Here is a 15,957-nt window from a genome sequence, read left to right on the forward strand (position 1 = left end):
GGCCTTGGTGATATCTGAAAATAATTAGCACAATAAATTCTAGTAAAAAAATAAAATAAAATGATTGCAATTATCGATAACATCTGCACAGACAATATTGCACACTGGCCATAGACAAAGATCAGGGAACGTACCTGCTCTACGCTAACTTTCAGTCGTTTTAGCTCACTTCTTTACTGCTGCAAGTTCAGAGGCGAGCTGAAGTTCCAAAGCCTGTCAGCATTCGTTTGTATTCCAATCAAGTAAAGTAAATTAAGGGAAATCTGTGTGGTAAAGCTAGCATTACAGTGCATATCAGAGAGAAATAACACAAGCAGTTTCTTAACAAACCTCACTCTCTCTCTCTCTCGCAGAAACTGAGTACTGGTGCGCGAGCCTGCACACCCAGCTTCCCAGCGTATTTTTCAAGCTGTTTAATCATAAATCAGTCACCTCTAATTCTCTCTCAGTTCTTTTACCAAAACGGCATCTATCGTCTTTTACACAGGGTTACATCCACGAAATCTGATTACATCACCCTATCGCCCAGGCCTACTACACATGCTGATCTGAGTATCTGATTAAATAAAGATATACAAAGATGAGTTCAGATGCCCATATATTTGCTTAACAGCACCCATCTCTAACACCAGCAACTAAAAGTCTCCAAAGACGGTCACAGTGTTGGACATAGTGAGGCCTTGCGGGTGAGCTTCATACGCAAAGCTTTATTAATGCTGACTTATTTAGTTTGTCAATGATGACTTTAATATTGTCCAGTACTTTGGTACATTTAGAAAATATTGTGATATTCAATACAATTTTATCAATACTGCACAGCACTATCCCCAGTGATGCATCTTATTCCCTCTGAAGTAAACAAGCTTACTGAGCACTTACTGAATGTATTTTAAGGCACAATCCCATTTCACCCCTCACCCCTACCACTTAGCCCTTAGCCCTCCAAATGGAGGTTTTTCAGAGGCACACTCCAAACAGTGTTATGAGAAAAAAAATAAAAACCGGCAAGATGGCTGCGCGAGCAACCAAAGAAACCCACAAATGTGAGAATTTTCTCTGTTAAAAAAAAAAAGATAACCACTGTATTATCTTAGTTTAATGTCGTTTCAATGTATTATGGTCGTTTTCTTCATAACAAGCATAAAAAATTGCTAATAGCATGCTAATGTCTCGATAACTAGCTAGCTAAGTTTCCCGTTCAACCTTAAATTCTCCAGTAGTATTGATGCCTGTAGCGCCAGAATGTAACTGCTGCACCATTTAAGGTGGAACGGGAAAATTCGAACAAGAAGCTGGTGAGTAGCTGGCTTCAGCTTCGGATATATAAATAATAATAAATAATTGTCTTATACCCCCCCTTTGAAGGCATATGATGCGCTAAATGTAACTAAAACCCAGCAGTGAGGTTGCTGAACCTTTCCCTTCTCTGCTATCACTGAAGACGGGCCGGGTCGCCTACAGAGCAGCGCTACTGGGCTATTAATGAAGCAATGTTTTAAATTTGAGGATTGTCCCATTTTGTAGATCAAGATTTCAACCACTACCCCTTGTAACTCAGTTCCAAGGGGTTAGGGTGACACTCGAAAACAAGGGGTAGGGGTAAAAGGAAGAAATGGGATTGGGCCTAAGTATTACGCACTTTCACTGGCACACATCTATCTAAATGCTACACTGTGATGAGTAAGAAGCCATCAGTGAGATGCATCCATCTGTAGACCTGGACAGCCAGCAGTTCTAGACTTGCGGATTCAGTGCACGATGTGTCTTCACACTTCATTTTAGGGGGTATTCCTTTGTATATAAGAGTAGTATTTTGATAATGATTTACAAGCCAAGTTAATAATAGTTAATGATTACGTTAGATACCCTGGCTTAGCACGCTAGCTAGCTAATAACCTCAGCTACAAATACAGTTCACCCAAGTAAACCTAACCGTAAGTCTAAAACTGCTGCTGGCTCTCCGGGTCTAAAACACTAAAAACAGCCTTTGCGTTAGTTCCTGCAAAAAATGTAGTCTGGGCCTCCTGGAGAAAAGGTGGGGCTTAGTCACTTGTGTGACTGATGTGGTGAGCCTTCAAGGACAGGATTAAAAGGTAATGAAGAAAGACAGAAATATGCTAATGGGCCATACGTTTAGAATAAGAAGGCTGTATATCCCCTAAATCTTTGGACTGAGCAACATAATCCCCAGCTGAATACTCACCTATCATGAGTTCGCATGAAATCCCAGGACTTTTTCGTTCCATTCTGTAAAGAAACAAAAAAAGTCTGAATGTAAAATTTTCTCCTGTCTTAGACGAAAGAAATGCTGTCATTCACCTTACAGCTTAAACTGTAATACAGTTGTAATTGTGCTGTTTAAAGTAGGGCTGAACGATCTGGAGAAAGTATTTAACTGTAGTTTTTCTGACTGATACTGTAACTGCAGTTTATATAGTGATCATTTTTGTAAATTATAGATAAACCTGTTTTTTTCTTTAGACAAAGAAAACCACCACCTCCATTTTCTTCTGGTTTGAGGCACGAATGCTGAATGTATTGTGCCAGACTGCTTGTAATTTGGTTGTGTTGTCATGTACACAGCACAAGGGTGTTCAGCTGCTTAAGACTGATCCAACTTACTGACTTACAGCAACCTTGTTGAGGCTACAATTACAACTGCAGCTCCTGTGATTTAAAAATTGCACTCTTTCAAATTTTGATTTCAATATAAAAACAGTTAATCTTTCAGCCCTAGTTTAAAGTCAGTCTGTCATCAAAATAGACCTTTTTTACCTGGTTAATTCATGTATTTGGTCATATATACAGAACAATTTAATACATCATTTAAAAGACAAAATTCCCATGGTTCCCCACAGACAAATTTTCCATAGTTTCCATCAAAATGTGACGACTCTTGCCCCCTTCTAAACCATCTGATTTTCAGCTACATCACTGTGCAACAACAGGTGAGGGGAACCAATATTAACCAATAAAATCATGTTACACCTCCCCCTTTCACCACCCCCACATATCATAGACCAAAACCACTAAGCTACTTCAGAGACCTGGAAATGTGTCACAGTATAGAAGGAAAATATGTTATGACTTCTCATTCACATTTACTGTAAAGGAGACTATAACTGATTTCAGCATGACTAAATGTTTAAGAAGTAAACAAAGCCATTCAGAGTGGTTTGATGTGAAGTGCTCCATTTTAGAGAAGCTTTCCAGGTTCACAGTGGTGGTAAGAACTAGATGTCTATATTAATTAATGTGTCTCAAAGCTCCCTCACAGAAAGTTGTCCAACATATTGTTTTATCATAGTTTTAGATATATTTTTGGCATAAAATATATTTTTATATGTATTTTTAAATCTACTCAGGGCAGAGGGGCACATACAGGTGTTTTAATGCAAAACTTCTTTTTTCAGATTTACTGCTGTTCTACCACTATCAACATTACATATAAGCTTAGAAGGCTCATTTAGGCTCACTGGTGGTTTTGGACAGTAAAATAAAATGGCTGTATTTGTGTTGTAGATATCATGACTCCTGGTTCCCATCATTACCACTGTGAAGAAATCAAACTCAGTTAGTTTCTCTACAAAAAGCATTTCAAACCACCCTGAATGACTTTCAACATCTCGATGACTGAATTTTTGAAAATCTGAAGGAAAAAAAAAGTGGAATTCACTTTTTAATTCAAGTTTACATGAAAAGACAAATAAAAAGTTATATATACTCTGTATAAGCTGTAATTATTCAAAAGAACAAGTAAAAGCCCTGAGAAAAGATTTATCTTAGAAGTTTATTATTAAAACAAGCCTATTTAGTAGGTGGGATACCTTTGCCTTCCAGAAGCTGAAGAACAAAAGAGAAATACACACAAAATCACGAACAGACTTTTACTAAGTAAAACCTCTGGGTGTACATCGTGATGAGAAACACTTGGTGACCTTTCTGCTCTTACAGCAGACAGTTTAATTACATTTCATGGAGCCGTTAAGTAAATGCGCATGACGCATTTTGCTTTTTATTAAAGCTGAGGTTTAAAAAGAAAACTGAAGCTTATTGTGTGCAAAACTCAGAATGAAAATATGTAAATGTCAACTCAGAGAGGCACTTACTCTGAGAGGGCTACGTTAAAAAGTTTATGTAGGGTGTACACTGAGCCAATGCTCATTTTAACATGAATATAATCGAAAGCGAAATCTCTCTCTCTCTGTCTTGTGCAGCCCAAATCTCTGGCGTGTCTGATCACTTCAACGCCTTGAGATAGGGATTCTGCAAAACATGCGGCTCACAAGAGCAGACATGCAGGAAAAGCCTTCCGCTGCGGTTCCGGGCCTGTGGCCGAGAGTTTGTGCGTACGAGTGTTCGTGTGGGTGTGTATTTTATGTCCACAAACACGTCTGAGATGAAGCACATACAGTTATCCCAGTGTTTGTATAAAATACCTTAAACTTAAATACTCAGAGGTACAAATCATTTAACTGTAGCACAAACAGTGTAAAGAAGCAAAAACATCACCCAAGTGCAAACACTTTGCTCAGCGTTCAAAATGTAATCTACTAACGAAGCTGACAGCAGTGAGAAGTACACAGTATAACGGCAGCCAAAAATCACACCAATAGGTGACTGTAAGGCTGTTTAGACGTTGCATCTACATTCATTTTCAGTGATCAGATCACATTCGGAAAATTGCATGATTGCATGAAAATCCAGGTGTAAACAAACCAAGGACGCACTGCGATCAGATGACGATTGGATCACCCAAACCCCATTCAGAGGTGGCCAGAGAAGGGTCTTCATCACATTCAGCGTAATTCTAAATGGAATGTGTTTTCTCTACGCATATACAACTATGTAAGCATCTGCCAAGTGCTGACTAGCAGGAAACGCAAGATGGAAGATACGTGAGGCTGAAGTTATTCCCAAAACCAAGTGCGTTCGTGCATTCTGGGCAGAGAAAGGCAGTCCAAGCTTGACGATTCGTATCAGGGAAAAAGTAAGTAGAAGTAAAATGGAGTGACGTGCTTTAAGCGGAAAAGTCAAATCGGATCTAATCTGGTCACACCGGGGACGCTTTGTAGTGAAATCCTTGGAATTCAGCATACCTACATCCAAGGAACGTCTAGGTATGATCAGGATATTGAAACCCATGTTAATGCAATGTGTAAAGTAGCTCTTAGAGGGAGAACATAAACTAAATCACTTACTGAAAACTCTGATTCCCAACTTTTGAACAGTACTGTTCAAAGGTTGGAATCAGAGTCTTCAATAAAAGTGATTGTGTTTCTGAGGCCTGAATTAACATAAAATATTGCTTTTCTTCTTCTAAATAAAAACGTTTCTTTGAAGCATTTCATTCAAATTTTTTATTTGAGTTGAAAACCACCCGTTAAACTGCTTGTAACTGTGTTATATTATTTTTTATGTTAAACTAAATAAAAATGAAATTTTAGATGTGTTTGTTTAAAGAAGCCATGAAAGACCATAAAATGACTGACAAATCTGTATAACACTGAGAATCACGTGACAATAAATTTAATATCTTGAATTTATTATATTTCAAAAGTGGAGATCAAGGCCGATCACACTACAAAAAATACTGTAAACACAGTTACAGTTTTTACAGTCATTAATTAACTTCTTGGTCACAGAATTATTAAAATATTGAATAAAACAACTAATAATACATTTTGGGGAATAGTTTGTAGTATTTAAATTCACACTGTATATGTTTTTCTTTCACCTATAAAATGAGGAGAATGAAAATTTGTCAGTTAAATTGTTATATTTTGATTGTAATTATTACTGCGTAGTAGCCCCATATACAGCACCAGACAGAAGTCAGACACAGCAAGTCATAGAAAGGCCTTCATTTTCACTATTTTCCACATTTTTGAATAACAGTGAAGGCATTAAAATAACGAATACTATGAACACAAAACCATGCTATGAGAACTAAAGCATTTAAAAAAACAAATTAGTCTTATATATTGGTGATAATCTTACAATAAACAGTGCAAATAAAGATGGCAGTGCGGTACAGAACCAACTACAATACAATAAAAACACAACTGCATGTTCAAAACCCAACAAGTTTGCATTTTTCAGCTTCATTAGGTCTATTAGGACTAAATTAAAAATTCTCTCTATTTTAGATAGATATGAAGATATGCCTGGAATTCATATTGACAGCTTACTTTTTATATGTATATTGTAAAATTCAAACATTTAGGTATTTAAATCAAAAAGTGTGTACCACACAAGCAAGTCCACCTCTGAATGGCTCAAAAGAAACAAAATTAAGGTTTTGGAGTGGCTGAACCAAATACTGACTTGAATCCCATTAAGACACTGTAGTAAGATCTCAAACGGGCAGTTCATGCTGAAAGCCCTCCAGTGTAGCTGAATTAAAACAACGCTGTAAAGAAGACTGGACCAAAATTCCTCCACAGTGATGGCGAAGACCCATCGCAAGTTATCGCAAATGTTTGACTGCAGTTGTTACTGCCAAGGGTGGCACAACCAGTTAGGTTTAGGGGCAATTCCTTTTTCACATGGGTGATTTAGTTTTTGAATAAATCTTTATCTTCAATGGATTAAGTTAAACCACTGACTGGCAACATATAACAAACTACCTTTTATCAGTTACTCAGGATGTGCTAAGGTGCTTTACTAGTGCAGATTTAAACTAACATAAAGATGATCAGGGCTCCCTTTAGCTCAGTGTACCTCAGCAGAACTGAAAAGCCTCTGCTGTCCATCATATCCTGTCTAATCTCCATGAGGGATTTCCAGACACCACTGTTTTTAGCTATTTTTTTAGGCCTACCTAGCAGAACCAACTGCCTATTCAAAAACATTCTTCAACTTCAATGATAAACTTGCCTAAAACCTGTTTATTGAAAATTATATTAAATTAAATTACCTTTTTTTTTAAACCAAAACCATTAGTCAAACAATTGTCTGTGGTTTAACATTTAATCAGCAGATCATTTACATCCCAATGAGGGCCAATATTGTATTTTAATATTTAGTGTCAGTTTTTTTGTTTAGGGTAACCATCAATCTGCAAAACCACAATCTGCTCAACTTATCTGTCAAAAGGAAGAACAATTCATTTTGTCATCACTCAACCAGTTTCTTTTGATGTCAGTTTGGAATTAATGTCAGTAGGGCTAAACTAACACATAATAGTAGACCTACTACATTTAATCATTCTTCAGATTGTAAGAAAGGACATGGCTGGGTTGGGTAGTAGGTCAGCAGGCTAACAATAACAAAGCAACATCAATTAGAACGAGATCAACCACTGAGACCTCATTGTATCTCTGCGTTAACAGACACTTTGCTATTCAAAAAATGCAGCGCCTCGTCCTGGCCTGACCTGACCTACCCAACTGCAGTGACGGCCGCGCTAGGTTAATAAACAGCAAGCCTCCATTAACGGAAACGTTCATGCTTAACCTGAGGCGCTGGACTAAAACAGCAGCGTGGAGAGAGTGACCCTGCATGCTGCCTCAGTAACTGAATCACGGCCAGTGGGGCCCAACGGGGTCACACTTGCTTTAGGCTGTGCCACTACACGTGCTAATGGTGGGTCTTTTTGGCTCCAAAGTGTGGCACTTTTGGAGGGAGACTGAGGAGGTGGGACAAATCACATACATGTGCGAGTTGTTAGCAGGTCGTCTCATTAAGCACAGACATGACCAGAATCCCTCAACCAGCTGGACCTTCAGGTCCTCATGAGGGGAACAGGACTGCACGGCCATACTGTACTGCAGTACTGGGCCTGTGCCAAATGAAGGCAAAGGAAACCATTAAGTACTGCTGCTCCTTTTCAACTTAATTTATATCTGTCACATCTGCAGCACTGTGGATTACCATGGATGGCCACTTTGACACATATCCCTGTATGTTTTCCTGCAAAGAACCGAAAACTCACTGACTCAAAGCACATTTTGGCACAGAAGTCAAACGGCAGTCGCTTCAAGTCTATGTTGAATAATACTAGAGTAGGCCTGTGCGGGAAACACAATCCTCTCATTCAGATAACAGTGTGAAAAATAACCGTGGTAAACAGTTAAGCCTTGATTGGGAATTTTTTTTCCCCTTTGCTTTACCTTCTATTTGACAATTGTGAAGCTTCAACTCACAACCCATATTCCAGAGTTGGCCTGTCTGGTTAATCAAGTTACTGCATTGGTGTCAATTTAACGATTTATTACATGCAAATGATTGTGAGACAGCAGTATTTCCACATGTAAACATAACTGAACTTTTAAACATGTTGGGTTAAGATCATGTGTAATGTACTCAATAGAAGATTGTTCTAGAGGTGCACTCAGTGCTGTAGATATGCCTGTATAAAAAGTCACCTATGTTAGGACATCCTCACACCACATCATTTTTGTGTGAAAGCTGGCCTGTAGAAAGCCAGATGTGCTAAAATTTACATCATAACAATAATTTTTATTTATTTTTTTATTTTTTATTTATGAGATCTGCCTGCAGCATTGAGCGTGTTCAACCAGCGCAGCTCAACAGCCACCTTTCTACAACAATTCAATCTATATTAGGAGCAATAAATTAGTAATGGGACACATCACATCACCCAACATGTGTAAAAGTTCAGTTATGATAATGTGTAGAAATACTGCTGTCCTGCTTTGGTTTACATAAAATAAATGAATAAATGAACTTTTTTTAACTGCAGTAAATGAGTTTTTACTGTCACTTGGGGCTGTTACCATGGTAACTTGGTTGACCAGACTCACCAGACTCAGGCCTACACTTTCAGAGATTTATAACAACAAACAGATAATTTTTTTAAGAGTCCATATCCCACATTTTTATTTTTATTTTGTCCCTGAGGTCCATTTATGATGTTTGTGTGGGTTTAAGTGCCAAAAACAGTCCCAACATTTTTTTGACCATTTTCCAACAACAATTTATCCTTCAAAATTTTTCATTTAAAAGTCTTTGGTACTCTGCTTTTGAGACGGGTATATGTAAATGAACTCTGTTATGCCTCATTCAAAAAGCAGTCCAAGTTAAAAGAGTCCTTATAAGGTCAACCTGAACGATCAGGGCTAAACTGCTGTAGGCTGAAAAGCCAAATATACACCACCATTTCATTAAGTACACCACCTGGTATTGTACACTATTTGTCCATTTTATCAGGACGCTATTGGCTGGACATTTTGGTTGATGGACTATTCTCAGTCTAGCAGTTACACTGAGGTGTTTAAAAACTTTCTCAGCCACCCAAATAATACCTGCTCTGTGGTGGTCCTGTGGGGATCCTGACCATTGAAAAACAGGGTGAAAGAGTGCTAACAAAGTATGCAGAGAAACAGATGGACTGCAGAGTAGAATTGTAGAACTGCAAAGTGAACCTACATAGTAAACGGAGCTGCTAAAATGGACAATGAGTGCAGATATAAGAAGGTGTACTTAATGAAGAGGAGCGTTCACTAAAATACCCCAAAAACAATTCATTCAAAACAGGCAGCTTGGCTTTTGCAGCTTCTATCAGGGATGTATCAATAGCATTTTTTGAGACCAAGTGCGAGTACATTTTTTTTGTTCTTGCCGATACCGAGTCTGATACCATAATCATGAACCTACTTGTACCTTAACAGTTAAACCATTAAAACCTAGCTGGCTGCTTCTGTACAACTGTAAGTGAAGTACATTTCATAGTTTTGAACACCGCATCTCAACTTTCAACGGCAGTCTCTATAGCACAGCGACAGCAGGAATCACATCCGAGGCATGTGAAGAGCTCACTTGTGGAGTTTTCCATCTAAAGTCTTTTGTTTGGCTGGTTGAGCTGTAGTTCTGTCCTTTAAAGCCAGATATACACTGTGCGATTTTAGAAATCTGGTTCTTCAGTGAGTCTGTATGTTTGAACAGACCATCACAGACAAAGCCTGCAATTTATATACTTACACTATAAGAAAAGGCTAAGCTAGGCCAAATGCAGCCTCTACAGACGGCTCTGTCTATGGACAAAGTCAAATAAAGCTGTTTCATTCGGAACGACGCACAGAGTGAAAACAGCAGCTCGGGTAATCACACTGTGAACTCTAACATAACCTTACATAGTAGAACAGTACAGTCTCTCTACAGCCTATTTTGCAAAGACAGTTTAAAAAAGACAACACTTATAGCTCGACTTTGGTAGCAAATGCGACTCTTTCTGGCTCCATTTAGCTGACCTACGTGTCTCCACAAGCGGGTGTGATTGTGTGTGATTCCTAGCAGGGATATACTTAGGCGGAATGTGTAAAGTGACCAGTGACTTTCTGTCTGACCAAGTCAGTAACACTTCCTACTGTGTTTGTTCATTAGCGCAGTAGTGTACATTCAGCTTATGTCACAGCTGGTATCCGTGCATTTTTATGTATGAGTACAAGTAAACAAGCATGGTATTGGCCTGATACCCAATACCAGTATAGGTGCATCCCTAGTTTCTGCGTATGGAATCTATGGACTGCGGTTTGAAAGTATGCTTAGAAATTTTTCAAGTTCAACAAACTGTTTACATACTACAGGGAGATTCACTCGGAAGAGAGCCCAAATATTCTATTGTAACTCCCGTTAGGATGAAGCAATCTGAACCAAAAAATACGCTACATACCTTGATGTATGTGTAATCGATTGCATTACATGTGATGCTGCAAGTGATTTCCATTTTCTGCCAGACACATGAAGGGGGACGGGGGTATGAACCCGGAAGCTGCAAACGGAAGTTAATGGTCGCGACGCCTACCTCAACGCTCCAATGCAGGGGCATCCCGGCTTGTTCAAAGCTCCATATACAGAGGAGCACATTGCACGTTGTTTCGTTCAGATTGCTTTGTCCTAGCAAAAATTATTACAGGATATTTGCTGCCTCTTTCAAGTGAATCTCCCTGTACATCAATTTATTTTATTTCCAAAAAAGTGAATAAACTTCAACTTTCCATTACGGCCTCCTGAATAAAGCACACAAACACCTCTATGGTCTGATGATTATTCAATGTTTGCCAAAAAACTGTTTTAACAAGGTTTAAAAATAATCTGTAGCACTTTTGCTTGAGCTAATTCATGTCAGCGCTAAAAAGAAGCCCTCTGTTTTACATTCACTTCAGAAGAGCGTGGTGAAGAATCGAGAAGTGTAATAAAAACTCCTTCTAATGCCTGCCAGGGCAGAGGTGTGCACCCTGTTCCTCAATACTTCAAAGTGATCCAAACATTTTTGTGTAGGCGTGAAATCCATCATTTTCTCCCATGGGGCAAGAAGAGCGGGGATAAAACGGGCCTTTCTGTGGCAAGTGCGTACTTGAGCACATAGTTGTGGAGGTGTAAGCGGGCATGTTTAGATAGGGGAGGAGGATACAAGGTGACTGGTACACTTCCAAGTGGACACCTCAAGGTCGCAGGTCTACATGCAAGCCCACCTCCATATTCAGAGCACATGCGCACACAAGAAGACGATTGTCTTGTGTAATAGTCCTGCATTTTTGCATCAGTTCACACTTGATTGATTTGTCAATCTGGGAGTTTTAAGCGACAGCTGATGTCAAATTTACACAATACTCCCCTTACCCCAAATGTAGTCAATCAGCCAAGACATGCTTGTGTCCTTTTTTGGAAGCTCAAACCCCACCAATTAACATTGTGCAAAACTGCATGCCTAAACCATTACATCTGCCTCAAAGTTGAGTTGTTAAGTAATCTCAAACAGACTTGCTTCTGTGGTTTTTTTACATGGTATGACATACTGTTATCTACAAAAATGGACGAAAGTAGGGGTTGCTCCAAAAATTTTAGCCAAAAATGGTCAAAAATGGGAAATAAATTAAACAGGACTTCAACACAGTGCCAAAATTTACAGACTTACAGATAATTTTAACAGTAATAAAAACGGGAAATATCTATTAAAAATACAGTTTCCTACTGCTTTCCTATGCTGGTCAGAGCAGGTGCGTCGAAATGGTTTGAGTGGCAGCAGATGTCGGCCATGTGGAACTATTTTGTGGTTTCCACAGGGGACATTAGACAAACATATCGTAATCACTTTTCATGCCAAGTGTCAAGAGGGAGTACATCCTGCAGGATGTTCAGTTCAACTCATTTTGATATTCAACTATCTGTAAGGGTTAACACACTGACAATCTGCTAACAGCAAGGAAGGAAAAAGCAGAGGGACCAACGACAGTAATGTCAGACTGTAGGGTTACCTGTAGGGGTGCGGGAAAAAATCTATTCTTAGATGCATCGCGATGCGGACATGAACGATTCTGAATCGATTCACAAACGTCAAAAATCAATTTTCTATATTTTAATTTATACCGTAATGTTAACGGAACGCAAAAGGTGGAACTTGGAAGAGCGGAAGTGCAGCGCCCAGACAGTCTGTGGCGGCACACAACAAAAACACCACTTGATGAGCGAGAAATCCGACCGGAACCTCTGCATTAAAGCCAGGTTAGGTCAGGAGTCACAACACAAATGTTAAGAAGAGCCATTTTGTCCTTTCAACAAAAATCAGATTACCTTGGCAGCCACAACATTTATGTCCAGTATGTCTCAGTACGTGCGAATGTCCTAGTATAAGTTAGGTTAAAAAATATAAACAAAAGCGCGGACCTGCTCTGCTTTAAGCTTTAGCTATAGCCGCTTTTCTCCCGTCTCCACCAGAAAAACTTTTCCTCAAAAGTCGATCAGTTTCTCGTAAAATGTCTTTCACCGTTCAACTGTTTTCCGAGGCTGAAGTCGCTTCTTATTCTCCAGCTTCTTTTTCGAATCTTCCCGTTCCACCTTAAATTCTGACTGAGGCGCCGAATGTAAATACGGCACCATTTAAGGTGGAACGGGAAAATTCGAAAGAGAAGCGACTTCATCTTCGCAACTTTTGTGTTTGACCGTCAGTCTCTCGTTGCAGGTTTAACTTACCAGGATCAGCTGCGGTGCTTATGAATGCGAATCGTTGCTATGTGACCTGCAGTCTTATAACGCCGGTTCTCAGTCGTTGCGAAACAGGGCTTTCGCGCTATGCTGCACACGTCCTGTTTCGAAGATATTTTATTGACACAGTCTCTACAACGAACGAGACCAAAACTGAAGTTATAAAATCACTGAATTAAACGGGTAGGATGGCTGTAACGCGCTTCGTGGACATCTATCGCCACTGGATCTTATGTCACCCTAACAGCGCATTTTATCGCAGAAGAGTGGCTTCAGTGTCTCATGTGCTCCAAACGAGAGCAGTGAATGAGAGCCTTGTAGTTCACTTGCCACATCACTTCCATTTGATTTATTAAAAAAGATATTGGAAGTAAATTCATTGTGGATCATTACAAATACTTTGCTTTAAAAGTACCAAGTCCTCACACAGTGAGAAAATAGAAATCCTGTATAGAAAAAAAGATGCATCGATAATCGTTTTATAATCGCATCGCAGCCCTCTGAATCGTAATCGAATTGAATCGTGAGGTGCCTAGAGATTCCCACCCCTAGTTACCTGTGTAGCTGGCAGACCTGGTTTTGCACAAAAATAGAGGAATAGATGTGAAAACATACTATTATTCAAAAAAAGTTGAGGGGAATTGTTAGGTGTTTCTTGAGGTTACCTCTTTGGTTAAGCTAACCGTCATCTTTTTACAGGTGGACGATGTGGTTAGCAGTAACGCCATAGCTGGTCACATGCTCCCTGGTTTCTGAGTCACATCCGTAACAATGCATCCTTGGCAACACACTCATGTTGAGGCACTAGTATTTCACAGTAGCAATGATACTTGCGAATACGAGTAAACTCGCCACATTTTACAGACCTGTTACAACATAAAACCAGCATTTCACTGAACTGTTCGTATGTATATTTTCTCTCCATGATAAAACAAAACTTGAATAATGATTTCAGGATTCAAATACTGCCACCTTGGTTTGATACCACTTGAAAACATCCCCATCTACATGCAAAATACTGCAAGACAACAGGAGCAGAAAGTCCCTGCTAGTACACTAACTCACTCATTCTGCAGCCAGTTTTCAAAATTAAGAAAAAAGACAAACAACAGCGCCAAAATGCAACGTTAAACTAAAAAATAATGGAATTAGTTGGATGACCAGCCATTCTCTGTTACTGAGTATGCTGGACTTTGTGGCATATACTATGTACCGTAATAACTTCAGGAGAGCTTATTTTATGCAAACTTTTTTATTTATTGTTGGCTTTTTATGGCTATGGTTTTCGGCCTGATATGTGCCGAATATCGTTTGAATGAGTTTTGGCCAAGAATTTTCATTTCATCACTAGACAATCATTAATTGCATAGTTAAAAACAGCAGCTGCAGCCATTTGAAAGCCTGAATTTTGTCCAAGTGGAAAACATGTGCCTTCATTGAGAAACTTGCAGAAACGGATTCCACAAATGCAAAGTGGAGACTCGGGGGCGGCATGTCAGCCGTCACCTTCCTTAAAGCCCTCAGTGTCGTGACAGATGGCCAGAGGAGCCTCAACGGAGGGAAGCCGCTGCAAGTTCATACAGAGCAGATACGTAATCAGGACGAGGGCGCGGTGCTGACACGACAAGCCCAGAAAGCGCAAGTGTTGCCGAGGCTGTCATCCAGGCACATGCTCTTACAGGAACAGCACAATCCAAGAGAGGCCTTGAGGCCTGAGTGCAAAACACCTTTAATGTATCGTAAGCAGCTCACACACGCGTACACGCCGCAAAACCTCAGGTCTACTGCTGTCCTCTGTAATTATTGCCATAAGATCCTGCAGCATCATCAAACAACGCCAGTGTCAAACAAGCAATTTCGCCTCAGGCCCCCCTCAACCCCAACTCCTTCACTCAGGATCAGCACAAGTGCTACTGTGCTGTGCACCCAACGCCAGGTTGTTTCTGGCCGGCCTGTAAAATGGTTGCGAGATAAGCACATCGGGTATGTTGCTTGTTTCATAATACAATGCAGTGCAATCGGCTGTTGCAGCATGACATTTGCTATTCACACATTTTCTAAAGCAAAGAACACTTCGGACAAAGATGTGTGGTACTGGTTTGATGTGTGTACTGGTTTGTTACGTGGCATCATATTGCTGCCCCTGCTTGTCCTTCAAGTGGAAAAGGTATGGACAAAGAGGGCTTCTACTACTGTTCTTAGCCATGCAGTGTGCGACTGTGGGTATCAGTATGCCATACAGTGTATAGAAAGCCATAGAAACACAGCTGTTTGACTGTATTTCCACTGCACAAGGTATCAGACCTTCAGGCAGCTGAAAACTGGAACTATTCTAAGTCTAGTACAGAGGGTTCCACTTTTATGGTATCTGTTCAGGACTGGTACCCGCAGGACCTAATTATAATCAAGGTTGCAGCTAAAGCACAATTTAGCAAATTCTTTACTCTGTCAGGTAAAGAAAAATAAGATTTGCAACGCAATGCAGCGTGACCAACAAGTGCACCAAAATGTAAATAAAGATAATATGTTGATGTATTGATTGCTATTATTTATAAAGAGTTCATTAAGGTAGCTAGTTTGGAAGCTAATGCTAACGCTATTAGCATTTATGCTAACCTCCACAGAATGAGTGTTTTTGCTCATATTTTCACACCTCATGGCAAAAAATACAATATTTGCTTGATTACATGATTTTCTAGACATGATTAGCAAGCTAATTTGTGTGTGTGTATATATATATATATATATATATATATATATATATACACACACAAATATATATATATATAGGTTTCGTTTGCAAAGAGTGGTTGAAGATCAAGTTCAGTTTGGGACGGCTTAGTTTTACATGGTGTGGGGATTGCTTTTGCATTTATTAGGCTACTTAAGTTTTTCCGTTATTTTAGTCCCGTTCAAGTCCGCAATGTCACTGGCTTTTTTCTTTTTTCTTTTTTTTTTTTACAGCATTTAGGAGAAGAATGTACCAAGAGTCACATCACAACTTTGAGT

The 15,957-nt window shown here is 39.4% G+C and overlaps 1 protein-coding gene across 1 annotated transcript in view; it reads right to left on the reverse strand.

Annotated features, from left to right (window-relative positions):
* nudt14 (nudix (nucleoside diphosphate linked moiety X)-type motif 14) overlaps window positions 1–15,957 on the reverse strand; it is a 55,004-nt gene that overhangs the window by 24,146 nt on the left and 14,901 nt on the right. Inside the window, exon 2 of the mRNA XM_036581721.1 lies at window positions 2,204–2,247. Coding sequence (XP_036437614.1) covers window positions 2,204–2,247 — 44 coding nt within the window. The remainder of the gene's footprint in view (window positions 1–2,203; window positions 2,248–15,957) is intronic.

The sequence above is a fragment of the Colossoma macropomum genome, unplaced genomic scaffold (assembly GCF_904425465.1).
Source record: "Colossoma macropomum unplaced genomic scaffold, Colossoma_macropomum, whole genome shotgun sequence".
NCBI classification, from domain to species: domain Eukaryota; kingdom Metazoa; phylum Chordata; class Actinopteri; order Characiformes; family Serrasalmidae; genus Colossoma; species Colossoma macropomum.